Source organism: Oculina patagonica, unplaced genomic scaffold, assembly GCF_052425735.1.
Source record: "Oculina patagonica isolate OP01 unplaced genomic scaffold, crgOcupat unplaced13, whole genome shotgun sequence".
Taxonomy (NCBI): domain Eukaryota; kingdom Metazoa; phylum Cnidaria; class Anthozoa; order Scleractinia; family Oculinidae; genus Oculina; species Oculina patagonica.
This window is the reverse complement of record NW_027557301.1, coordinates 81808-107682: the sequence shown is the minus strand read 5'-3', so window position 1 is coordinate 107682 and position 25875 is coordinate 81808. Positions and strand designations below refer to the sequence as shown.

Below are 25875 nucleotides of genomic sequence, written 5' to 3'. Positions count from 1 at the left end.
GCGCAGTTGTAAGCTCTAAGAGCTCTTGTTTGATATAGCTTCAATGGCGTCCCGACGCTGAACTGAGCAAGCGACGCGAAGCGTAAACTTGTTGCTATGTGACGTCACACTGGCAGTGATGAGTCGGTCACGGGGAAATAATGGAAAACAATAGAGTCGCCCCCTCCCTCCTGTCTATTACATTGATATAAAATATATTCAACATAAATTACGGAGTCTGTCGGATTAGCTCAATCGGTAAGTTGCCAGTCTGCGGATCGGGAGGTCGTGAGTTCAAATCTCAGAGTGTCAATTGTTACCCCGTAGCAATAAAATGGTTTGTTTATTATATTAACCCGATTTAGATTTCGAAAGCTCCTTCATGTACGATGCTGGCTTTACAGATAGACACGAAAGTCATCGATCGATTATGGCTCTCAATGTCCACTTTTTTGGCGGTCGATTACTTTCTACACGTAATTTTAAGCCACATTTTGTTTCATTGCTTCTTGTTTTTCTTTTCAACCCTCTTTAAATTTTAAAGGCCGCCTTTTTACGGCTGCCTTTATACGGCCTTCTTGCTTCACTCTTTCTACCATCAAACTATGGCCGCCATGTTGCGCGACTCCGTATGTATGTATGTACGCCGTACGTACGCGCCCGCGAACCATGCCGCTATCCATGTTGACCATGAAAACTCATTTCGATAGTGTTTCTTCTTTCATGGTTATGGTGCTACGCTTAGGAGCTCCGCTATCAAAATAATAACAAAGGATCACAAATTTTTCAAGTGAACACCTTTGCGCGAATCAAGTCCGTTTGCACGTTTATGGATGGTTTACGTTTTCTTATGAAAAGCATCTCCTTGATTAGGCAATCAAATTTGTTAGTACATTTGGTAAGCACGTGAAATTGTTCTGAAAGACAAGGTGGTACGTTCGAATTATGTTCGCTAAGGTAATGTTTACAAATTGTCGACGATTTTTGTTTGTGTCCATCAACGCGTTCGTGGAGGTGGCCGCGAGTATAACCCAACATATCCTGCATCGCACAAGTTACATTGAAATTTATAAACAGGTCACTACGGTCCCGGAAGTAATTTCGTATGAATTTTCTCAGTGGTCTTTTTTCCAGTGAAAAAGTCGTGTCTATATAATAAAAGACCATATAACTACCCCAAAAAATAAAAATAAAAAAATGTATGTTTATAGTGGTCATGCACTTAGCTTCATATCTCAACAAGATAGCTAGTTTACAGGCACGCCACTGAAACAGAATAATTTTAAATGAACATAACAAGGTTATATCCCAACTGGCAGGAGGCAGACCAGTTGGCTATATACAAAGCGTCGTCGAGGATTTGAACTCGGGACAACCGAGAAACAAATTCAGCTAGTGCAAGGGCAGGTCTTGAACCGGGGACCTTCGGATTACAATACCAGCACCCTTAACCACTCAGCCATGCTTGCCTCCCAAGAAAATAACTCCCTTAGTTCACTACTTACTTGGAGGAGTGTAATTCAGCTGCGTGTAAGTTGCTTCAAATCCATCGTACTGCTTGGGGCGGTCATCATCAGACACAAACAGTACCTTCAAGCTCTCATGAGTTGAGTAATATGTTATAGTTTTACTGGGTGCACCACATATTTTTTCATTTCCATTGTGATCAGCAGAGAACCCATTTTGAACTTGCAGGTAATCGCACGTGCAGTCCGGCTGTGGTCCGCACTGTTTGATATTGAGAGTGATGGCAATTTCAAGCTTAACACGGTTTCCTTGGGGTGCTGTGATTTGCCAGCTGCAGTTCTGGTTATCTGGATACATTCTGGGGTAAAAAGGGCTGGTAATAACACCTGATGCTTCAGTAAGGGTGATACCTCTAGGACACACTGGAAAGGAAATCAATTTATCTCATTTCAAGAATATCTATTTTAACGTCCGGCTTGCTCCCATAGTACTTGGCTTCACACTAGAGTTCGTAAGTATAATCTAAGTGCACTTGGAACCTACTTTGAGTGTAAAAGGGGTACAACGTACTTACTTGAACTTGGCTTGATGACCATGGAAACTTTAGTAGTTCGAAGAAGCCGAGGTACGCCGCCAAGTATGGTCTACACCACACTTGAGAACGTACTTGACTAATAGGAAATGGAAGCCAAATGAAAGCGGCGTGCAGCTTTGTCACAATTCTGAAGAAGATTGACAGCTTGTACATCAAGTAATATACTTTGTCATCAGGTGTAAAGCCAGATTTTGTAAAATGCGACTTAAGATTTTCAAGTGCACTTGAGTCAAGTGCTTACTTGAAACTAACTTAGCTTCTAGTGTGAAGCCAAGTAGTATTCCAAGACTTCAACACAAACATAGGCGAAAAAAAGCATGAGTTTGTTCATACCCGATAAGCATAAAGATATGATGATTAAAGGCTGCTTTACACTTGTGAGATAAGCACGAGCATAAACCCAAACATAGTCACAAGGATGTTCACAATAAGCACGAACACAAGACGACATTTGCAACTGCAGTGCTTTAGAAATTCTGATGAACATTGTACGATAAGAGCCACGTCAACAGCCAAATCTTGTGCTTGTGCATATTTCAAGCCTGTTCCCACTTTTAAAAGAAGCATAACACCAGTGAAAAAAGCATAAATACAAGCAAAAGAAAAAGTAACATGTTTCTTTTTTTGTGCTTATGCTTATTTCACCTCCGTGCACACTAGCATTTTCTTGAGCTTGCACTTATGTTTGTGCTTATCTTACAAGTGTGACCCAGGCTTAAAATATCTTTTCCTGATGCAGTACGTGTACTTACCGTACCCAAATTCGCAAGTAGCCAATCAGAAGCGCGATCTACTGTCCTGATATCCTACAATATCAAGTCACTGACCTGATGTGCCACCATATCACGGTCACTTTGAAGTAAAGTAGTGTTACCGTACGATGAATTGAAAAAAGGTTTTACTAATAACACGGAAGCTCGTATTTTAAATGGTCATAAAAGGAGAAAAACTTTCCCGCCAAAACTAAACTTGAGCGCGCTCGCCAATTGCGCGATGTTTGCTGACGAGTACTGAGACATTCAGACTGAAACAAAGGAGTCGGAATTTTTCACATTTTCCGCTAAATTTGGATTTGGAAATTTAGAGAATGAAACTCCAAACAAACAAGTGGGAAAAAAGGCAGAAGAGGAACTTGTTTAAAGTGTTGAAGACCAAAAATGTATTAATACAAAAAGGGCCAACACAATTTGTACTACGTACCTGGCAAGCATGGCTTCAACAGAGCGATAAATTAAATATAACCGGATTTTTGGCTGAATTTGGGCACGGTAAATACCTAATCGTACCTTTTTGGTACGCTTCTCTCGCCATGGGTATTTTGGTGAGACTGCGTCTCGCCAAAATACGAACCATGGCTCGACCAAACTCGCCTGATATGCCGCCGAAGCGTACCAAAAAGGTATGATTAGGTATAAAAATCAGCCTAAGGCTGCCGAGAGACCTTATAAACAGCTGTTTTTGAAACTTGCACTTTACTGGTTTACACGGGAAATGGTCACGCCAGTTTCTGTGCGGCCAAAATGTGGAAAACTACTCATTCGTGTCGGAACGCTAGTTACGCAGTTAACGCAACAAAGACGGTATAAGCGCGACCACGTAAAATACAAAAAATCGTTTTCTTGTATTTTGCACCTGAATTTATGCAGTTCGGTTTACGCATGTACATGTGTGTCTCAGTGTTCTTATCTTTGCGCTTTATGCTTTTGAATCTCTATTCTGACTGGAACCCAGTCTATATATGAGAAATGTAGAAGTAACATCATCAGGCGAACCACAACTAAAGCTAACTAAGATTACTTCCGCTCAGGTTGTCGAAAGGTCAGTCACCAACAACAGTTTTTTTTTTCTGGACTACATTGTGTACTAGTCTCATCACACTTAATAAACTACTGATTTTAATCATTTACTATAGCAAGAGTATGGTGGCCGAGAACTGCCAATCGAAAAATCCTGGTTTTGGAGGATTTTTTATTTTATTTCAATAATTCTTTTCATTTTGATTTGTAATTATTTTTCCTTTTTTTCAATTCGTTTTTATTTTCAATTTTAAATTAAAGACGAGTGAAAGTAAAATCAATTGAAATTCAACTTTAAATCAAAATGAAATCAAAGTAAAATGAAATGAAATAAAAAAGTTAAGGCAAAGTAAAGTGAAACTGAAATGAAATGAAAAACAAAACTATAGTGGCAGCGCTCGGTCATACGAAAATTTAATTTAATTTTCAAAGCAAAGTGAAAATAATTTTTCGCATGGCCGAGCGCTGCCACTACCAGCGTGCCTTGCGAGATTGAATCTTCCAAAATGGCGGACGGCCGTATGTCACGTATGACGATGTCGATCCATGATCCAAAAGGAAGCTATGTCCCATTACCGTACCCAAATTCGCAAGTAGCCAATCAGAAGCGCGATCTACTGTCCTGATATTCTACGATATCAAGTCACTGACCTGATATGCCACCATATCACGGTCACTTTAAAGTAAAGTAGTGTTACTGTACGATGAATTGAAAAGAGGTTTTGCCAATGAAATAGAACCTCGTAATTTAAATTTAGCTGGTGTTTTGCGGTCGTAAAAGGCGAAAAACTTTCCCGCCAAAACTAAACTTGAACGCGCTCGCCAATTGCGCGATGTTTGCCGACCGTGGAGTACTGAGACATTCAGACTGAAACAATGGAGTCAGAATTTTCACATTTTTCGCTAAGTTTGGATTTGAAAATTTAGAGAATGAAACTCCAAACAAACGAGCAGAAAAAAGGCAGAAGAGGAACTTGTTAACAGTGTTGAAGACCAAAACAGTATCAATACAAGCAGGTCAACACAATTTGTATTACGCACCTGGCAAGCATGGCTTAAACAGAGCAAAAAATAAAACCGGATTTTTGGCTGTATTTGGGTACGGTAAATACCTAATCGTACCTTTTTGGTACGCTTCGGTGGCATATCAGGCTCGTTTGGTCTCGCCATGGGTATTTTGGCTCGACTGCGTCTCGCCAAAATACGAACCATGGCTCGACGAAACTCGCCTGATATGCCGCCGAAGCGTACCAAAAAGGTACGATTAGGTATAATATGTTCAGCAAGGTTTGAAAAGATCTGAAATCTTGGACTTTTTGAGACGCGATTTTCCACAATGCCCGGGTAGTATCCGTAGCCTTGAGAGGAGGCCTCGTCACTTCGAAATTTCAATGCCGTTGGCTTCGTTGCATAAAGGTTGTCGAGAACGAGTTAACGACCAGGGGCCCAACTGGGTTCACTTTTTGGATGGCCATGGCAAACTTAATTGTCATTGTTAAACTGAAAGAGACAGTCCTTCATGACTCCTACGATCGTGATAGTTGTACTGCCGTTTTATATATTATCTGGAGGCAGAGAGCCGTAAGACTAGCCTAGCAAATGTCTAGAGGTCATTGGTCTCTACGGTTTCCGGTTTGTAGAGCTCTTGCAATTTGCCACATGTTTTGCTTTTGTTTTGGCTCATTTCTATTTGCAAGATATGCCTAACAGCCTAAGCTCCCAGAATGTTTGCCCTGGACAAGCTTAATAATCAACATTTTCGGGAAATGTTGATTATAAATTGAATAAATATTACTATTCAAAGATATATTATGTGTTTATTTCTTTTTTAGTAGGTAGGGGGTCGTCGCCGCCTTTGATCTAAATTGGTTCCTTCACACCCTCAAAACAATAACACTAGCCAATCGCCGCATTCACATCGGCGGCTCTCTTTGATCTAAATCTGATAACGCCGGCGACATAATGTCTTTTTTTCTTTGATCTAAATCGTCTTACATTGTTCTAAATTGTCTTAATTGGTTTATTTAGCTAGTGCTACTAGCTAAATAGTTAATTGAAGTCACGGCTCATTAATTTTATATTTTACGGCTGACTGCACCTAGCGAAAGACTTAATTCAAGTCACGGTTCATTAATGTTTTATTTTACGGCCGAGTGCACCTAGCTAAACACTAAAATTGAAGTCACGGTTCATTAATTTTTTATTTTACGGCTGAGTGCACCTAGCTAAACACTAAAATTGAAGTCACGGTTCATTAATTTTTTATTTTACGGCTGAGTGCACCTAGCTAAACACTAAAATTGAAGTCACGGTTCATTAATTTTTTATTTTACGGCCGAGTGCACCTAGCTAAACACTAAAATTGAAGTCACGGTTCATTAATTTTTTATTTTACGGCTGAGTGCACCTAGCGAAAGACTTAACAATAGTCACGAGAAATACTTCACAGGGAAATATTTGGTAGCTTTGATTCAATTTTAAACGTTGCGCACGCCCTTCGTGAGATACATCTTTCCTGTGCAAAAAAACTTTACTTTTTTAAAAAAATTGAACTAGTGATCAGCACTCTGCGAACTGTAGTTGTAAAAATCTCTTCTCCCTCCTTGGGGGGTCTGAAGAGTGTATATTATTACGGACATATTTATCTTTGTCCTTCTTCGCCAGAGACTGTTGTAGCTTTACTTTGAGAAAGCCAAAATTTGGTTTAGAGAGATTCTGTGTTGTAAAGGTCATGCTTCATGCATTCATTTGATCGAGCGTTTTGTCTCTTGAGCTCGATGTTTTGGTTTTACCTTCCTTGTTCGTTGTGTTACGTTCTGGCACCACATGATTAGATTTAAAATCTCACGCACGTAAGTTAATTGTTTTTCGTGTTGTATATGCTCGATATATGCCACCATATGGTTTAGTTCAGGCAAGAAGACGGCCACCCTCTCAGAGGTTAAATTTGAGGTCAGGGGTCTCGCCCTTTAAACATAAACATAAACAAAACAAGCGAATCTCGCCTTTCGTCACGCAATATCAACCATCAGTGCTCAACTTGAAACAAATACAGCTGTAAATACTTAAGCAAAAATGGTAGCCATTGTTTCACGAAATATTCTACAAAGATCCCCCGATTATTTCATACAAAATGACAGATCCCTAAAAGACACACTCTTTAGCGCAAAACTCTGAAACGACTATCGCACGTGGATAAGAGTCGCGCAGGCCTCAAACGCCTGGGTCCATTACATCATGCACTTGGTCTCTCGTAAAATTAAGCCCATATTCCTGTCTGATCGTCTTATGCAGTGCTCTGTAACCTAATGGCTACCCGGGGCCTTTTAACTCGTTCTCGGCAGCCTTCATAAAATTATCAATCCCAACGCCATTTGCAGCATAAACTTTCGAAGTGACGACAAGGCTACGGATACTACCCGGGCATTGTGGAAAATCACGTCTCAAAAAGTCCAAGATTTCAGATCTTTTCAAACCTTGCTGAACATATTGGGACCTAGCTTCCTTTTGGATCATGGATCGACATCGTCATACGTGACATACGGCCGTCCGCCATTTTGGAAGATTCAATCTCGCAAGGCACGCTGGTAGTGGCAGCGCTCGGCCATGCGAAAAATTATTTCCACTTTGCTTTGAAAATTAAATTAAATTTTCGTATGACCGAGCGCTGCCACTAGTTTTGTTTTTCATTTCATTTCAGTTTCACTTTACTTTGCCTTAACTTTTTTATTTCATTTCATTTTACTTTGATTTCATTTTGATTTAAATTTGAATTTCAATTGATTTTACTTTCACTCGTCTTTAATTTAAAATTGAAAATAAAAACGAATTGAAAAAAAGGAAAAAAAATTACAAATCAAAATGAAAAGAATTATTAAAATAAAATAAAAAATCCTCCAAAACCAGGATTTTTCGATTGGCAGTTCTCGGCCACCATACAAGAGGAAGTATAACTCATCGAGGTTAAGTAAGAAGCAGACTTACGTAGTCCTCCATCTATCGCCTCGTAAGATGCTTTAAATCCCGAGTACACATTGCTGAGAGATCGCAATCTCACCAGGATGGAATTCCCCACAGAGTACACTGGAGCAGGAAGATTTTGACCACAGATCTTGAAATCTTGAGCTCCATTATCTGAAGCGACATTAGTGATAAAAACACGGGCCCCTTGTGACTCCCCAATACACGCTGAATTTTGGTTTGGTTCCAAAGTGAAGTTGAAGAAAGTAACTTTTATGATGCGCCCAGTGGGTACTGTGATATTCCAGGTACAATTGCTGTTTGCAGGAAAGTTGTTTGGAAAATTGGGGCTTGAAAAGAATCCACTTGTTCCCCTAAGAAAGTCCCCAGGTGGAAGACATGCTACAGAGCAAAATATCTGATCAGTAAAAAGGTGAGCTAACGGATCGAGGTCGGATTATTTTATGCAAAGTGGAAGCAAAGATAAGAATTTCACTCTTCAGTACGATGTGATGGGGCAGGGTGGAAGGAAGACGAGGTTGTATCTCTATCTTCTGAAACTAAAATCTTGGTAAAGCCTGGTGAATATTTGAAAACTTCGACAAACACAACGACTTGTACTATTGTACTTATAACGTAGTGTTGGTTTTGTACACGCCCTGATTGGTTAAAAAGATGTAAGCTTATTGGCTGAGACAGAGCTGGAGGGCCGGGCGGGAAATATTTCCCTTGAGGTTGTCACACAGGAATCGAGCGCAACACGGTCGATGTATAAATCCAAAATGACCAAGAGACATATATTTCGCCGTCCGGTCCAGGAATAAGTGTTATAATTTTACTTCATAAGACCTCTGTTTGAAAACAGGAAATGAATGTGTTATTCAATAAATTTCACCGCCATTAGATCCAGCAACCTTATAACACGACACAGTCTTGCATGTTGAACGAGACAAACCTTTAGCAAGAATACTCGGTCTACATTTCCGGGTATCAATGTACTTTCTTGTTATTTAAATCCGCCAGAGAAAGCTATGCCACGCATTTACTATTTGCATTAACACACAACTTAAAACTTAGATTAAATCACTAACTGTTGGGGATTGTTCTTGAAAGAAAGTAAATCGGTTTAGTTTGTTTGAAATTTAAATCCAAACGTCTCTCAGTAAGTCAAAATTTCGTTTACAGACTGCAGGCATGGAAATCGAATGCGTGATAAAAGCAAAACCATGCACGCACGCTCATGGGATAACAACTACTAATACTTCGTGCAAAAAAGTCGATATCTCGAAGAGATCTTTGATTACTCAATATTTACGATAAGAAACATAATTTGGCAACTTGTTTGAGCAGTACTCAAGTGTCCATATTCAGTTCCCAAAAAGCGAGCCTGTTTATATTCCCGAAATAATTTCGAAATAATTTCTGTAACCTCAGACAAATTAGCGAATATTAACGTTAAAAGCTGACGTTTCGGCGTCATCGTGACACCATTCTCAAAGCAAAGTGAATAAATAATGCGATATCAGTTTCTGTAGTCTCTACGAATTAACATAATAACAAAGGATCACAAATTCTTCAAGTGAACACCTTTGCGCGAATCGAGTCCGTTTGCACGTTTATGGATGGTTTAAGTTGTCTTATGAAAAGCATCTCCTTGATAAGGCAATCAAATTTGTTAGTACATTTGGTAAGCACGTGAAATTGTTCTGAAAGACAAGGTGGTACGTTCGAATTATGTTCGCCAAGGTAATGTTTACAAATTGACGACGATTTTTGTTTGTGTCCATCAACGCGTTCGTGGAGGTGGCCGCGAGTATAACCAACATATCCTGCATCGCACATGTTACATTGAAATTTATAATCAGGTCACTACGGTCCCGGAAGTAATTTCGTATGAATTTTTCTCAGTGGTCTTTTTTCCAGTAAAAAAGTCGTGTCTATGTAATAAAAGACCATATAACTACCCCAAAAAATAAAAATTAAAAAATGTATGTTTATAGTGGTCATGCACTTAGCTTCATATCTCAACAAGATAGCTAGTTTACAGGCACGCCACTGAAACAGAGGAAACAAATAATTTTAAATGAACATAACAAGGTTATATCCCAACTGGCAGGAGGCAGACCAGTTGGCTATATACAAAGCGTGGTCGAGGATTTGAACTCGGGACAACCGAGAAACAAATTCAGCTAGTGTCAAAGACCTTTCGGATTACAATACCAGCGCCCTTAACCACTCAGCCATGCTTGCCTCCCAAGAAACTAACTCCCTTAGTTCACCACTTACTTGGAGGAGAGTAATTCAGCTGCGTATAAGTTGCTTCAAACCCATCGTACTGCTTGGACTGGGTATCATCAGACACAAACAGTACCTTCAAGCTCTCATGAGTTGAGTAATATGTTATAGTTTTACTGGGTGCACCACATATTTTTTCATTTCCATTGTGATCAGCAGAGAACCCATTTTGAACTTGCAGGTAATCGCACGTGCAGTCCGGCTGTGGTCCACACTGTTGGATATTGAGAGTGATGGCAATTTCAAGCTTAACACGGTTTCCTTGGGGTGCTGTGATTTGCCAGCTGCAGTTCTGGCTGCCTGGATACATTCTGGGGTAAAAAGGGCTGGTAATAACACCTGATCGTTCAGTAAGGGTGATACCTCTAGGACACACTGGAAAGGAAATCAATTTATCTCATTTCAAGAATATCTATTTTAACGTCCGGCTTGTGCCCACAGTACTTGGCTTCACACTAGAGTTCGTCAGTATAATCTAAGTGCACTTGGAACCTACTTTGAGTGTGAAAGGGGTACAACGTACTTACTTGAACTTGGCTTGATGACCATGGAAACTTTAGTAGTTCGAAGAAGCCGAGGTACGCCGCCAAGTATGGTCTACACCACACTTGAGAACGTACTTGACCAATAGGAAATGGAAGCCAAATTAAAGCGGCATGCAGCGTTGTCACAATTCTGAAAAATATTGACAGCTTGTACCTCAAGTAATATACTTTGTCATCAGGTGTAAAGCCAGATTTTGTAAAATGCGACTTGAGATTTTCAAGTGCACTTGAGTCAAGTGCTTACTTGAAACTAACTTAGCTTCTAGTGTGAAGCCAAGTAGTATTCCAAGACTTCAACACAAACATAGGCGAAAAAAAGCATGAGTTTGTTCATACCCGATAAGCATAAAGATATGATGATTAAAGGCTGCTTTACACTTGTGAGATAAGCACGAGCATAAACCCAAACATAGTCACAAGGATGTTCACAATAAGCACGAACACAAGACGACATTTGCAACTGCAGTGCTTTAGAAATTCTGATGAACATTGTACGATAAGAGCCACGTCAACAGCCAAATCTTGTGCTTGTGCATATTTCAAGCCTGTTCCCACTTTTAAAAGAAGCATAACACCAGTGAAAAAAGCATAAATACAAGCAAAAGAAAAAGTAACATGTTTCTTTTTTTGTGCTTATGCTTATTTCACCTCCGTGCACACTAGCATTTTCTTGAGCTTGCACTTATGTTTGTGCTTATCTTGCAAGTGTGACCCAGGCTTAAAATATCTTTTCCTGATGCAGTACGTGTACTTACCGTACCCAAATTCGCAAGTAGCCAATCAGAGGCGCGATCTACTGTCCTGATATCCTACGATATCAAGTCACTGACCTGATATGCCACCATATCACGGTCACTTTGAAGTAAAGTAGTGTTACCGTACGATGAATTGAAAAAAGGTTTTACCAATAAAACGGAAGCTCGTATTCTAAATGGTCGTAAAAGGAGAAAAACTTTCCCGCCAAAACTAGACTTGAGCGCGCTCGCCAATTGCGCGATGTTTGTTGACGAGTACTGAGACATTCAGACTGAAACAATGGAGTCGGAATGTTTCACATTTTCCGCTAAATTTGGATTTGGAAATTTAGAGAATGAAACTCCAAACAAACAAGTGGGAAAAAAGGCAGAAGAGGAACTTGTTTTAACTGTTGAAGACCAAAAACGTATTAATACAAAAAGGTTCAACACAATTTGTACTACGTACCTGGCAAGCATGGCTTCAACAGAGCGATAAATTAAATATAACCGGATTTTTGGCTGAATTTGGGCACGGTAAATACGTAATCGTACCTTTTTGGTACGCTTCTCTCGCCATGGGTATTTTGGCGAGACTGCGTCTCGTCAAAATACGAACCATGGCTCGACCAAACTCGCCTGATATGCCCCGAGGGGGGGGGGGGCTACTCCATATAATGGCCTATACGGGGAGGCTCCGCCCGAAAGGGGTACCTTTTTCAGGCTTCAGGTATATAAAAGGGTAGGGGTTTCAGAAGTTTAGGTATATGAAAGGGTATGTAAATCCGTCATTTAGGTTTTTTAAAGGGCCTTGAATTAAAATATTTCGAACAGAAGCACTTTATGGCTGTATTATTTTAATTTATAAAGCGCAACATGAAAATGACAAGAAAACGTCCTGTTCTAAGTTTATGCCAAGTCTTTTAGGTATATGAAAGGGGTACCTTTTTCAGTAAAAGGTATACGAAAGGGGTACAATTTCTGTGAAAATGGTATATAAAAGGGTAAGAAGTAAGAGCTTGGGGCGGAGCCTCCCCGTATAAAACTTTTTTGAGTGCCCCCCCCCCCCCCCCCCGGGACTTTTTTGCCGCCGAAGCGTACCAAAAAGGTATGATTAGGTATAAAAATCAGCCTAAGGCTGCCGAGAGACCTTATAAACAGCTGTTTTTGAAACTTGCACTTTACTGGTTTACACGGGAAATGGTCACGCCAGTTTCTGTGCGGCCAAAATGTGGAAAACTACTCATTCGTGTCGGAACGCTAGTTACGCAGTTAACGCAACAAAGACGGTATAAGCGCGACCACGTAAAATACAAAGAATCGTTTTCTTGTATTTTGCACCTGAATTTATGCAGTTCGGTTTACGCATGTACATGTGTGTCTCAGTGTTCTTATCTTTGCGCTTTATGCTTTTGAATCTCTATTCTGACTGGAACCCAGTCTCTATATATGAGAAATGTAGAAGTAACATCATCAGGCGAACCACAACTAAGATTACTTCCGCTCAGGTTGTCGAAAGGTCAGTCACCAACAACAGTTTTTTTTTCTGGACTACATTGTGTACTAGTCTCATCACACTTAATAAACTACTGATTTTAATCATTTACTATGGTGGCCGAGAACTGCTAATCGAAAAATCCTGGTTTTGGAGGATTTTTTTTTATTTTAATAATTCTTTTCATTTTGATTTGTATTTTTTTTTCCTTTTTTTCAATTCGTTTTTATTTTCAATTTTAAATTAAAGACGAGTGAAAGTAAAATCAATTGAAATTCAAATTTAAATCAAAATGAAATCAAAGTAAAATGAAATGAAATAAAAAAGTTAAGGCAAAGTAAAGTGAAACTGAAATGAAATGAAAAACAAAACTAGTGGCAGCGCTCGGTCATACGAAAATTTAATTTAATTTTCAAAGCAAAGTGAAAATAATTTTTCGCATGGCCGAGCGCTGCCACTACCAGCGTGCCTTGCGAGATTGAATCTTCCAAAATGGCGGACGGCCGTATGTCACGTATGACGATGTCGATCCATGATCCAAAAGGAAGCTATGTCCCAATATGTTCAGCAAGGTTTGAAAAGATCTGAAATCTTGGACTTTTTGAGACGTGATTTTCCACAATGCCCGGGTAGTATCCGTAGCCTTGAGAGGAGGCCTCGTCACTTCGAAATTTCAATGCCGTTGGCTTCGTTGCATAAAGGTTGTCGAGAACGAGTTAACGACCAGGGGCCCAACTGGGTTCACTTTTTGGATGGCCATGGCAAACTTAATTGTCATTGTTAAACTGAAAGAGACAGTCCTTCATGACTCCTACGATCGTGATAGTTGTACTGCCGTTTTATATATTATCTGGAGGCAGAGAGCCGTAAGACTAGCCTAGCAAATGTCTAGAGGTCATTGGTCTCTACGGTTTCCGGTTTGTAGAGCTCTTGCAATTTGCCACATGTTTTGCTTTTGTTTTGGCTCATTTCTATTTGCAAGATATGCCTAACAGCCTAAGCTCCCAGAATGTTTGCCCTGGACAAGCTTAATAATCAACATTTTCGGGAAATGTTGATTATAAATTGAATAAATATTACTATTCAAAGATATATTGTATATTATTACGGACATATTTATCTTTGTCCTTCTTCGCCAGAGACTGTTGTAGCTTTACTTTGAGAAAGCCAAAATTTGGTTTAGAGAGATTCTGTGTTGTAAAGGTCATGCTTCATGCATTAATTTGATCGAGCGTTTTGTCTCTTGAGCTCGATGTTTTGGTTTTACCTTCCTTGTTCGTTGTGTTACGTTCTGGCACCACATGATTAGACTTAAAATCTCACGCACGTAAGTTAATTGTTTTTCGTGTTGTATATGCTCGATATATGCCACCATATGGTTTAGTTCAGGCAAGAAGACGGCCACCCTCTCAGAGGTTAAATTTGAGGTCAGGGGTCTCGCCCTTTAAACATAAACATAAACAAAACAAGCGAATCTCGCCTTTCGTCACGCAATATCAACCATCAGTGCTCAACTTGAAACAAATACAGCTGTAAATACTTAAGCAAAAATGGTAGCCATTGTTTCACGAAATATTCTACAAAGATCCCCCGATTATTTCATACAAAATGACAGATCCCTAAAAGACACACTCTTTAGCGCAAAACTCTGAAACGACTATCGCACGTGGATAAGAGTCGCGCAGGCCTCAAACGCCTGGGTCCATTACATCATGCACTTGGTCTCTCGTAAAATTAAGCCCATATTCCTGTCTGATCGTCTTATGCAGTGCTCTGTAACCTAATGGCTACCCGGGGCCTTTTAACTCGTTCTCGGCAGCCTTCATAAAATTATCAATCCCAACGCCATTTGCAGCATAAACTTTCGAAGTGACGACAAGGCTACGGATACTACCCGGGCATTGTGGAAAATCACGTCTCAAAAAGTCCAAGATTTCAGATCTTTTCAAACCTTGCTGAACATATTGGGACCTAGCTTCCTTTTGGATCATGGATCGACATCGTCATACGTGACATACGGCCGTCCGCCATTTTGGAAGATTCAATCTCGCAAGGCACGCTGGTAGTGGCAGCGCTCGGCCATGCGAAAAATTATTTCCACTTTGCTTTGAAAATTAAATTAAATTTTCGTATGACCGAGCGCTGCCACTAGTTTTGTTTTTCATTTCATTTCAGTTTCACTTTACTTTGCCTTAACTTTTTTATTTCATTTCATTTTACTTTGATTTCATTTTGATTTAAATTTGAATTTCAATTGATTTTACTTTCACTCGTCTTTAATTTAAAATTGAAAATAAAAACGAATTGAAAAAAAGGAAAAAAAATTACAAATCAAAATGAAAAGAATTATTAAAATAAAATAAAAAATCCTCCAAAACCAGGATTTTTCGATTGGCAGTTCTCGGCCACCATACAAGAGGAAGTATAACTCATCGAGGTTAAGTAAGAAGCAGACTTACGTAGTCCTCCATCTATCGCCTCGTAAGATGCTTTAAATCCCGAGTACACATTGCTGAGAGATCGCAATCTCACCAGGATGGAATTCCCCACAGAGTACACTGGAGCAGGAAGATTTTGACCACAGATCTTGAAATCTTGAGCTCCATTATCTGAAGCGACATTAGTGATAAAAACACGGGCCCCTTGTGACTCCCCAATACACGCTGAATTTTGGTTTGGTTCCAAAGTGAAGTTGAAGAAAGTAACTTTTATGATGCGCCCAGTGGGTACTGTGATATTCCAGGTACAATTGCTGTTTGCAGGAAAGTTGTTTGGAAAATTGGGGCTTGAAAAGAATCCACTTGTTCCCCTAAGAAAGTCCCCAGGTGGAAGACATGCTACAGAGCAAAATATCTGATCAGTAAAAAGGTGAGCTAACGGATCGAGGTCGGATTATTTTATGCAAAGTGGAAGCAAAGATAAGAATTTCACTCTTCAGTACGATGTGATGGGGCAGGGTGGAAGGAAGACGAGGTTGTATCTCTATCTTCTGAAACTAAAATCTTGGTAAAGCCTGGTGAATATTTGAAAACTTCGACAAACACAACGACTTGTACTATTGTACTTATAACGTAGTGTTGGTTTTGTACACGCCCTGATTGGTTAAAAAGATGTAAGCTTATTGGCTGAGACAGAGCTGGAGGGCCGGGCGGGAAATATCTCCCTTGAGGTTGTCACACAGGAATCGAGCGCAACACGGTCGATGTATAAATCCAAAATGACCAAGAGACATATATTTCGCCGTCCGGTCCAGGAATAAGTGTTATAATTTTACTTCATAAGACCTCTGTTTGAAAACAGGAAATGAATGTGTTATTCAATAAATTTCACCGCCATTAGATCCAGCAACCTTATAACACGACACAGTCTTGCATGTTGAACGAGACAAACCTTTAGCAAGAATACTCGGTCTACATTTCCGGGTATCAATGTACTTTCTTGTTATTTAAATCCGCCAGAGAAAGCTATGCCACGCATTTACTATTTGCATTAACACACAACTTAAAACTTAGATTAAATCACTAACTGTTGGGGATTGTTAAAGAAAGTAAATCGGTTTAGTTTGTTTGAAATTTAATTCCAAACGTCTCTCAGTAAGTCAAAATTTCGTTTACAGACTGCAGGCATGGAAATCGAATGCGTGATAAAAGCAAAACCATGCACGCACGCTCATGGGATAACAACTGGCTGTGGGAAAAACATCAAACAGAACAAGCCTACCTGAAGAAGCGAGAACGATGTTGTGAAGACAGGCGAGCTTTAAGATGTAAATTGTGCATACCAACACAAGAACCCGTGCGTGTGCTTCCATAACTGAACTGTCTCAGTTTGTAATGTACACTGAAGAATGTATTATACGCTTTGAATTACATTCCGAGACCGGATATTGAGGTCGAGTAGCGGCCCGGGAAGGGACGAGTATAGGGGTGGAGTGGGTGAGAACATGTATTTTGTGAGACCCTTTGTGAGGTTTGTGCAACAAGGTTTCTGTGTACCTTCAAGGAGTGATTTCGTTTTTTTTTTTTTGCAAACAGTTGTAATGTCAATCCAAATCAATCAATTTATAGTTTATATGCAATTTCCAAAATATTATTTTAAAAACTTGAAACGCACGAGAGTTTAATATCTTAAAACGTATTTTTGTTAATCCAATCAATGGCCCCGGAGTCGCATTTCAAATCGCTTTTCTTCTGTTGTTTACAGCTTCATCTTATGATTTATCACACAACAATCGAAGCTCTTGTCAATCAGAAGTGTTCACGTAACGCGATTTTGACGAAATCGTTCATTTTAAAGGCTATTAAACGGCACCCGACTTTATACGCTCGCTGTAGCGAATTTGATCGCCCGCGAAAGGCAAATTTCGCAGCCAAGGCGGTTCGGCCAAGGAATCCCGAGCGAATATTTGTCATGAAATCTGTTTCTGATCCTGTTCTCCTCTGCTTCGAAGTTTTATTTTCTTTTCATGTCCTACACACAAGCGACTAGTTAGGGCGAAATGTTTTCTGTCCAAACGCCTAGAAATCTCTTGTATTTCTACTGGCTGGTTTGTGCACAACAGGCGACTGCGTGAAATGTTTACGATTTTGTTTATATGCGCGTGTATTTATAGACTATGCCAATTTTACGGATTGCCACGAAATTTGGTACTAAGATTCCAATACATCAAGCAAAAAAAAAAACGGTGTGAGGGATTTCCATCAGTTCGAAATAGATCTCACACTATGACCTTCCTCGTTACACGTAGCAGTAAATTTTTTACACTCAACGGTTGACAGAGAAATTTCGGGTAATCAGCGGATTGGTGATCTATAAGCTGTAAGAACAATCTCAAAATCGACTATACGATCCAATAATACTGTCACAGTGCCTTGTTTCGTAATAGTTTATGGTACACATAGGCCAGAATACCCCCGAAAGGCCTGAATCGATCGGCTATATTTACTTAATATTTTACGATGAGAAACATAATTCGGCAACTAGTTTGTGCTGTAAGTGTCGATATTCCCAAAAAAGCGGGCCTGTTTATATTCCCGAAATAATTCCCGAATTTTTTCCGCAGCCTCAGGCTAATCCACATTGAATTGGATTGATTCCAGCATTAAGTTTGACCTTGATTGACAGATTTCTTGCCCAAATAAATTTTCATCATTCTTTCCCACATCATATACTGAAGCGAGTTACATATGTACATAAAACGTGCAAAATGAATATGTTATTACAGTTATTAAATAAATTTCACCGCCATTAAATCCAGCAACCTTAAACAAGACACAGTCTTGCATGATGAACGACACAAACCTTTAACAAGAATACTTTGTGTACATTTCCGGGTATGAATGTACTTTCGTGTTGTTTAAATCCGCCCAAAGAGAGCTATACCACCCATTTACTCTTTCATTACCACACAACTAACTTGCAGATCGTCAAAGAAAGTAAATCGGTATAATTTTTTGGAAATTTTAAATTCAAGCGCCTCTTAGTAAGTCAATATTACGTTTATAGACTGCACTTGCATGGAAATCAAATCTGTGATAAAAGCCAAACTTGAGCGCTCATGGGATAACAACTGGCTGTGGGAAGAACATCAAACAGAACGAGCCTACCTGAAGAAGCGAATACGATGCTGCGAAGACAGGCGAGCTTTAAGATGTAAATTGTGCATAGCAACACAAGAACCCGTCCGTGTGCTTCCATATTAAGACAATTAAAATGCTTTTGCTATGTGCACTGAAAGTCTCCGTCGCTTTGAATTACATTCCGAGACCGGATATTGAGGTCAAGTAGCGGTGATCATTAATTTAAAGGGCAAGTAGAGGGGAAGGGCAGGTGAAATCAACCTTTTATCTTGCTCATGTATTTGCAATGGTTTTGCTGGTGATATAAGCGATATAATTAGCTACCAAAAATCTAAGACGTTTAGTCATCTGGGACCACTCAACAACAACGTGGAGCTTATTAATCGGGCGAGCAGATGCACCCGATTCGTAAATTACCCGGCTTTGGACGTCGTGGTCGATAGTCTCCTGTCGGACGGGGATAGCAAAACCGCTTAGATCGCATATCGCATATCGCTTTCATTTAGTTTTGTCGGTAAATCGTGGCAGGCACACTCGGTCGCTTTTTGGGCTACCCTGCAAGCTTTGAAGGACAATTGAGCACCTTTCCCAGCCCCCTGGTGGGGATTTTGACCAGTTACTTTGCCCTGGTGGTGGAAAATGTCAAAATCCCCTTCCAGGCCCGAACCCATCGCTCGGAGTTAACATTGATAGGTGCATAATAGCATAATAATACACTACAAGATTGCAAAGTGAAGACCAAACATTGATAAAGGGGACTCCACCGTAAATAAAGCATTGATTGGACATTGAGAAATTGAATTAAAACTATTTGTTAACAGACATATTTTACTGCCCTTCCATCCAACTATTTCTGTTTAGAGTTATTGGTCACCTCATGGTGACTTACATAGCATAGTAGTTGAAATTTCTGCATTCGATTCTTAAAAGCCGGCACCATTGGTGTGTCAACTCACGATGCTTATTGGGTTCAAAGAAATTCTAAAAAATGTGACACATGTTGTGACGCATTCGGGTAGAAAATTGCAGCCTTAATTAGCTTTTACAAAATTTAGCACTAACTAAGATGATTTCGAGAAGTATTACATGACATACTAAAAGCAAGTAAACGAAAAGCTCTCATCGGAAGTGGTCTAATGATGAAACTACAGTGTAACTCAATTCGTGACTGTACCCGCACGTACGTCGCATTTAAGGGGGCTCGTAATTCTTGGTTTTCACGTGACGTCATCAAAATTGTAAATCCAAAATCGCGAGCCCCCTGACTTTTTAGCCGAGATCCCGGGCGCGCCGAAGGCGTGCGCGAGCGTAGCCCCATTCCTTAGAATTTTTGGTAAACCATCGAGCCGAAAAAATTTGGTTTTGACGTCAGCGTACGAGCGAACGTCCGTACAGACACTGGAGGAGGGGGAGGGGAGACTCAGGTCAATCCGACACGGTGTGAGAGAGTGCCATCTTTTGGCGCGAATGGCGCGTACATTGACGCGTACTGGGGGATGCGTTTTGGCAGCCCGCGTTTTTCTGGCGGGAAATAACGAGAAACTCAATTTCACCCTTGAAAGAGAGGTTTCTTTTAAGCGAATCGATTGTTCCCAAGAACAAACGTTTTTTATATTGAGGAAAGATAATTTTTCTATTGTTATGTCAACAAACGATAGCGAAGTTGATATAAATCGATACAGATAAATAAGTTCATTAACCTTTTATCGTTTGTGTGATCTTTAGTGTTTTTATGGGGTTTAAAGTGAACTTTATTTATCTAGCTTACAGCAGATCAAAGTTTGGAATTAAAAGATGCAAAATTCAGTATTTTTTGGAGCATTTCTCGCGATCAGTTGACTTAAGCCGAGGTCAATCGTCAAAAATTACAGTGAATGTATGAGATCAAATAGCGCCCACCGTGACACCTACGTCACACGGCCTCAAACACGTGCACGGAGGATTGTCTTCCTGTGGCCAGACTGGTCACCGTTATCACTGTTTGTTGTTTTGATGTCCGGCAAACTTCAAAGGAGCAAACAAAATGCAAGTAGCTATTAACATGCGAACTAAACAATGAACTTTGTCAAGCTATTCACTATGCCCTTTACAACCATTCGATAGCTACTGCGCACACTTGGTTGCCCGGCACCGCTTTGCCGCATTTTTGAGTCATGTAACAAAGAAAGTCCTCTCGCCCCACCCCTGGTTTTCATTCAAGGCTGTTGGCGCGTTTCGCTAAAAGACCATCTCCTCGCGTAGCTATAAAGCTAATTTTCTTAGAGTTGTAATTCCAACGTTTACCTTGAAACTTTCTCGGTATTCCTAAGAAAAACAAAATTGAAAGGTCACGCGTGGTTCTTCAGTAGAAGAACCGTTCGTGGCCTTACAATTCTAGTCAAGAGAACAAGAACACCCACGAAAAATGCAATGCGTAACGTAAAGATTTTTAACAAGCAAAAAACATGGCGAACAAAAGTGCACAATAGCTTCAGGTGTCTTAATTAACTAAAATTACTCATAAGCAAAAACTCAGTACGTGTTTCTACTTATGTATATCTCTTGGAGATCTTGGTCTCGATTACAGATCGGTCAGCGATCTGATATCGATGCGACGTTCTTTATGACTTCAGTTGGTGACGCTTGATCTTCTGTATCTCAGCAGAGATGCACGGATCGATCATTATATGCGTAAAGTGATGTAATCAGCCTCTGTGGTTACTGTTTCACAGTAAATAACAGTATGAGACTCGTTATGAGATTCGTCCTCGTTCTTGTACAAAATGGAGCACCGATATTGTTCTTACAATAGTACTTTCAGATAAATTTACTATTTTAGGAATCCTCTCTTTTTTTCAACCATGTAATGTTTTTTATTATGTTCAACATAACAGAAAAGGGAGCGATGATTCATAGGATAACTTACGTTTGACTTTAATTATTATAATAAGTAACGGTTTTGATAAAATGTCTTTGTAAATGCAGTAAAGGAGGAATTTTTAAATTCAGTGATGCAGAACCCTGTGATATAGGTAAGTGGCATTCCTGTGCAGCGACAGATCCAGGGGTGCTAAAGAGAGGAGAGGCGAAGAGAAGATGAGTACTTTTTGCTCCACCAAGTAAAATGTACCAACTTGAATTTAGGCCTTTTCTGAGGGTCTGAATGGGGTTTAGTGTTTTGTGTTATTTGCCCATAATTTTTAGTGTTTGCTGTTGCATTGGCCAATTTTTTAATGTTTACGGCTTCCGGAGAAAATACTGTTAAGTGTTCGGAGGGTTTTTCATGAACTTTTAGCATTGTAAATTTTTACCTGCTCTTCATAATCGGATAGAAATCACTCATGAATTCGGAGAAAATCTTCGAATTTCTCCCCGGAAATCTTCGGTAGTCTTTGGAAATCTTCGGCAGTACTTGGGAACATTCGATAGTCCTCGGAAATCTTCCGAAATGAATGGAAATTGTCGGAAAATGGCCGAAAACGTTTACATATACTATACAATACTAAATATTGGCTTTTTGAAATTTACTGTTACAGAGAGTTTTTTACTGTTAGTGTTAAAATGCATAAAATTTAACTGTTTCGTGTTACAGAGCAAAAAAAATTAAGTGTTTAGTGTTAGCGAGGTACCCCATTCAGACCCTCTTTTCTTGTTCCAAGGATGAGAGGGAATAAAACTGGGAAGGGGATGGGAAGGGGGGGGGGGGGGGAGAGAGAATCCCTGACATCTCTCATGGCTCCGACACTGCAATGATCAAGGTAAATATGAATAGCATTGTATCTACACCACGATGTCAAGATAGGATAATTATCCTCTCTTGACGATATCTGTCAAGTCTGTTTTACTTGTAGACAGTTTACCCATAATCTTTTGTAAACGAAAAATCACACAAAGGTGGGAAGCAAAACTAAAGCAATTATAGTTTCTTAGATCATCCAAAAGAAGCGATTTATAATAATAATATAAATAGAACAGTTTTAGTAGAAGATAGTCTGCTTGATTAAAAAATAACAACTACGGCTTGCTTTAAGTAGACGCTTTTTATTAATTTCACATCAGCTTTTCTATTCAGGTTTAACAAATAACCTGTTTATTATTATGCGTATCTCGTCATAATGTATTCTCTTGATTACATTTTACTTCCAGTTTTTATGCATGATGCTCCCGAGGCTCGTTTTCAGATCTTTCAACAGGGCCTGTGCTCGCGAGGTTCCTCCTCCCGGAGACCCTCCAGCACTGGCGCCAAGGTCCCCAATGGCGTAAGCAAAGACGTCAACACACACTCTTCCCTGGTTATCACTCTCGTACCAGTTCTTCAAGTCTTCGCCGAACCAGACGCGTAGCTCCATATGGGGATGCAAGTACAGTGGGTAGTCAAAGTTGGAGAAGACAAGCTCATCGGAGTATTTATCATCTACCACTGGCATGGTGTACCACAGCCCTGAACTGTGCTTTATAAACTGTTGCAAGGGAAATATCACGTTATTCTGTCGGTCAGTGATGACGACATTTAACGGGTAAGCCTTAAAGGAGCTGTAACCATGGCAACCCCAGCGACTGTTGTAGGCGACGTCGGAGACGCATCGCACCTCGCCGCTTCTGTATACGAGCTTCAGGGCACCCACAAGCATGCCTTGCGTGCCTCGGTATATCACGTGACCTGGGCGGTTGTTTCTGGCCTCGAAGCATACTGGGTGATTGCCAAGGTTGAGTTTGTACCAAGTAGCTTCTCCTTTAGAATAAGAAGAAAACAGCAATATGAGATTCTCTTTTAAAAAATTCAAATCAGTTACAAGCATGTGTGCGATTGCTTACTGTTTTTGAGATCGTTGAACGGAATGTTCGAAAACAAGAGCGCGGACGAAAATTTTGAAATTTATTCGAGAGGTCTTAGTTCTTGTCGAATTGGTTAGCTGTCAGTAGGTACTGATTTCAAACGACAACCTGGTAAAAATGATAAAAATGGCCGGTTTTTTGGTTGTTTCCGCGCGTCATAAAAAAAAGTCGTTGGTTGATTTCTATCCGCACATTAAGGTTATATCTCCCTTAGATGTTCAAAGATAATGTTTGTTTTTATGGGTTAAGTTGCCTACTACTACATTCAAAACAGTTCAGACCAAAAATATGCGAAATTCTCGTGACATAGCTCCTTTAAAACTTACCTTGAAGTATCTGACAGCACAGGAATACAAGAAAGGTAGGTTTTAATAGAAACGAAGTCATAGTCGTGGAATAGATCAACTTGTGTCTCGTGCAGTTTTCCTTCGTTTCTGAGACGTCTTTGAATGCGAAAATAAGCAAAACAATCTCTAAAATAATCGCCGAGAATAAAATATTTGAACAGTTTTCTAATTTTCTTTATGATTTTAATACGAAAATTAAATAAATGATATTACTGTCTTTTTAATTATTTTATTAAAAATAAGTATTCTGCTGTGTAGAATGTTAAACGAATAGATGCTTGCATTAAAATGGTTTAACAGGAATGAAAAATGCAGTTCTTGCGTTAAATGGTTTACCTGAACTGACTGTGGTCATTTGTATAAATGATGAAAAATTAACTAATATTCTATCGTTCTCTTCTTATCCAATAAATTTAGAAAGCAAATTCTGCCTCGAACAAGTAAATATATCATTAATATTGATGGTTTTATGCGGCAAATATTTGTATTCGCGTGCTTACTCCTAAAAGGTACTCATTAAGAAATTAATTTTCTTTAAATGAAAATGTCCATAAAATCGTGTTTAACAAGTCTTCAAATAATTAATCAGGGTCGGTCTTGTTGGTTTAACCAATACAGTAAACACCCGCATATAAGAACACATGATTTCGGAGGTCAGGCTGATCGGGTTCTTATTTAATGGGTGCTTAGTAGTGACAAATCGGCCTCAAAGTGTTCTTAAAATGTTTTTAAATTTCTATATTAGTAATACTACCCACTGAAAATGCCCCTGTATGTAAAATTAGCATAAATTAATAAATATTCTTTGATTTTAATGATCACAATCAATACTGTATCATTGAGCCTATAGATGAGATGACTGGCTGTCCTTCATTATAGGTAATGATGAATAAAATCACTTGTTTTTTATGTAATTGACACCTTTTCTTTTTTATAAGAACATGCTGAATTTTTCAGGCTGATCTTGTTCTTATAAAAATGGGGCTTTATTGGCCAAATTTTAGCCTGATTTTCTTAATCCATTTGTTTTTATATGCGAGTGTTTACTGTAACGAAGAGCTTTGCGCACGCGTGCTTACCTAAATATGGAAATGTTCTAGAACAAAATATCTGGAACCTCAAAACAGTACGAAGACCCAGAAAAACCCTGTAATATTGCTGCGCAACTTCTACTTTGGCTTTTTGAAACTGGTACCCGAAATGACAAGAAGAATAAACTGCGCGGCAGTTTATTAGCCTGACTGTTACTCTGCGAAGAGAAAAGTCGAAAAAGCAAACGGTTTTTCATATTAACAGAAAATGGTGGATTATTATCCAATGTCGTTGTGCATAATGTCTCACGTTGGAATTGTTATTCTCAGTTGTGCAGCTAAGAAAAAGCGGTTTGCCTTAGCAACACTTTGCCCTGTGTGACGCACAAGTCTTGTACCCAGTCGCTCCTCTTATATTTCCCTTCCTAGAGTGACGACTGGGTACAAGTCTTGCGCATAACAATTAAAGGGATGGGTGTAATTCAGCTGTTGTCATTCCATGATCCCCCCACCCTCAATGACAAATTTAAATTATAACTAGCCGTATGTAGCTATTAACTTTTGATGTTCGGTTTATGAACAACCCATGTTGCATTTGTTCAGACTAAGGTCATTGTTCCGAAATAGAACTGAACAAAGATTTTCATCCAAACTTTGCCATCTTTTTGATTACTGTAAGGGAACTTAAATTTTAATAAAAAAAATGGGTTCACCATATTCGTTTAAGAGCAGGAAGACCTTGTAAATACCACATAATTCATTAATTAATTCCCTTGCGAGCACTGGCAAAGTACACATTTCCAGTGATAATTTATTTTTCAAACATAGGAATTAATGTTTTTGTCTTACAGAAAAAACTTGATCGCTAGATCCAAAATCTGAGAAAAAAATGATAGGTCACCATACAAGACGATAACGATTTATTTTTCTCGCAGACTGAACGGCATAGAAAAAGCCGCCATTTTGTTTATGTGCGCGCGCAAATTACGTGTAAAATTATGCGCAGTAAGGATGCGCAATGCAATACAGGGCAATGACCTTAAATGATAAACCCCGTTGTACACTGTTAACATAATTAATACCTCATTCATAGGAATTCTGTTCAATGTTTCATCTGAATTATTCCATAGTTATGTCATAATCATGCGCGCTTCAGTTTATAGTTGGTTCTCAATCTTTTTCAATGTCATTAACGCAAAACGATAATAAATTCGTTACTATCATCATTTTATCGACG

At 39.4% G+C, this 25875-nt stretch overlaps 2 protein-coding genes across 2 annotated transcripts; both read right to left on the bottom strand.

Annotated features, from left to right (window-relative positions):
* Positions 1-1476: 1476 nt before the first annotated feature.
* Positions 1477-18613, bottom strand: LOC144639785 (tolloid-like protein 2). Its single transcript, XM_078499079.1, has 5 exons — positions 18473-18613; positions 15326-15703; positions 10084-10467; positions 7822-8199; positions 1477-1868 (listed from the first exon to the last, which is right to left on the bottom strand). The coding sequence occupies exons 1-5, from the start codon at positions 18561-18563 to the stop codon at positions 1477-1479; spliced, it is 1623 nt and encodes a 540-aa protein (XP_078355205.1). The 5' UTR covers positions 18564-18613.
* A 3832-nt stretch (positions 18614-22445) lies between these two features.
* Positions 22446-23703, bottom strand: LOC144639777 (uncharacterized). The gene is made up of 2 exons (XM_078499071.1): positions 23587-23703; positions 22446-23156 (listed from the first exon to the last, which is right to left on the bottom strand). The coding sequence occupies exons 1-2, from the start codon at positions 23645-23647 to the stop codon at positions 22561-22563; spliced, it is 657 nt and encodes a 218-aa protein (XP_078355197.1). The 5' UTR covers positions 23648-23703; the 3' UTR covers positions 22446-22560.
* Between the last annotated feature and the right edge of the window lie 2172 nt (positions 23704-25875).

Coding starts and splice junctions, on each gene's coding strand:
- LOC144639785 (XM_078499079.1), bottom strand. CDS start 18,563: ATGGAAGCACACGGACGGGTTCTTGTGTTGCTATGCACAATTTACATC. Junction 15,704..18,472: donor CATCGTATTCGCTTCTTCAG/GTAGGCTCGTTC, acceptor TTTGCTCTGTAG/CATGTCTTCCACCTGGGGAC. Junction 8,200..10,083: donor GCTGAATTACTCTCCTCCAA/GTAAGTGGTGAA, acceptor TTTGCTCTGTAG/CATGTCTTCCACCTGGGGAC.
- LOC144639777 (XM_078499071.1), bottom strand. CDS start 23,647: ATGACTTCGTTTCTATTAAAACCTACCTTTCTTGTATTCCTGTGCTGT. Junction 23,157..23,586: donor GTGCTGTCAGATACTTCAAG/GTAAGTTTTAAA, acceptor CTTATTCTAAAG/GAGAAGCTACTTGGTACAAA.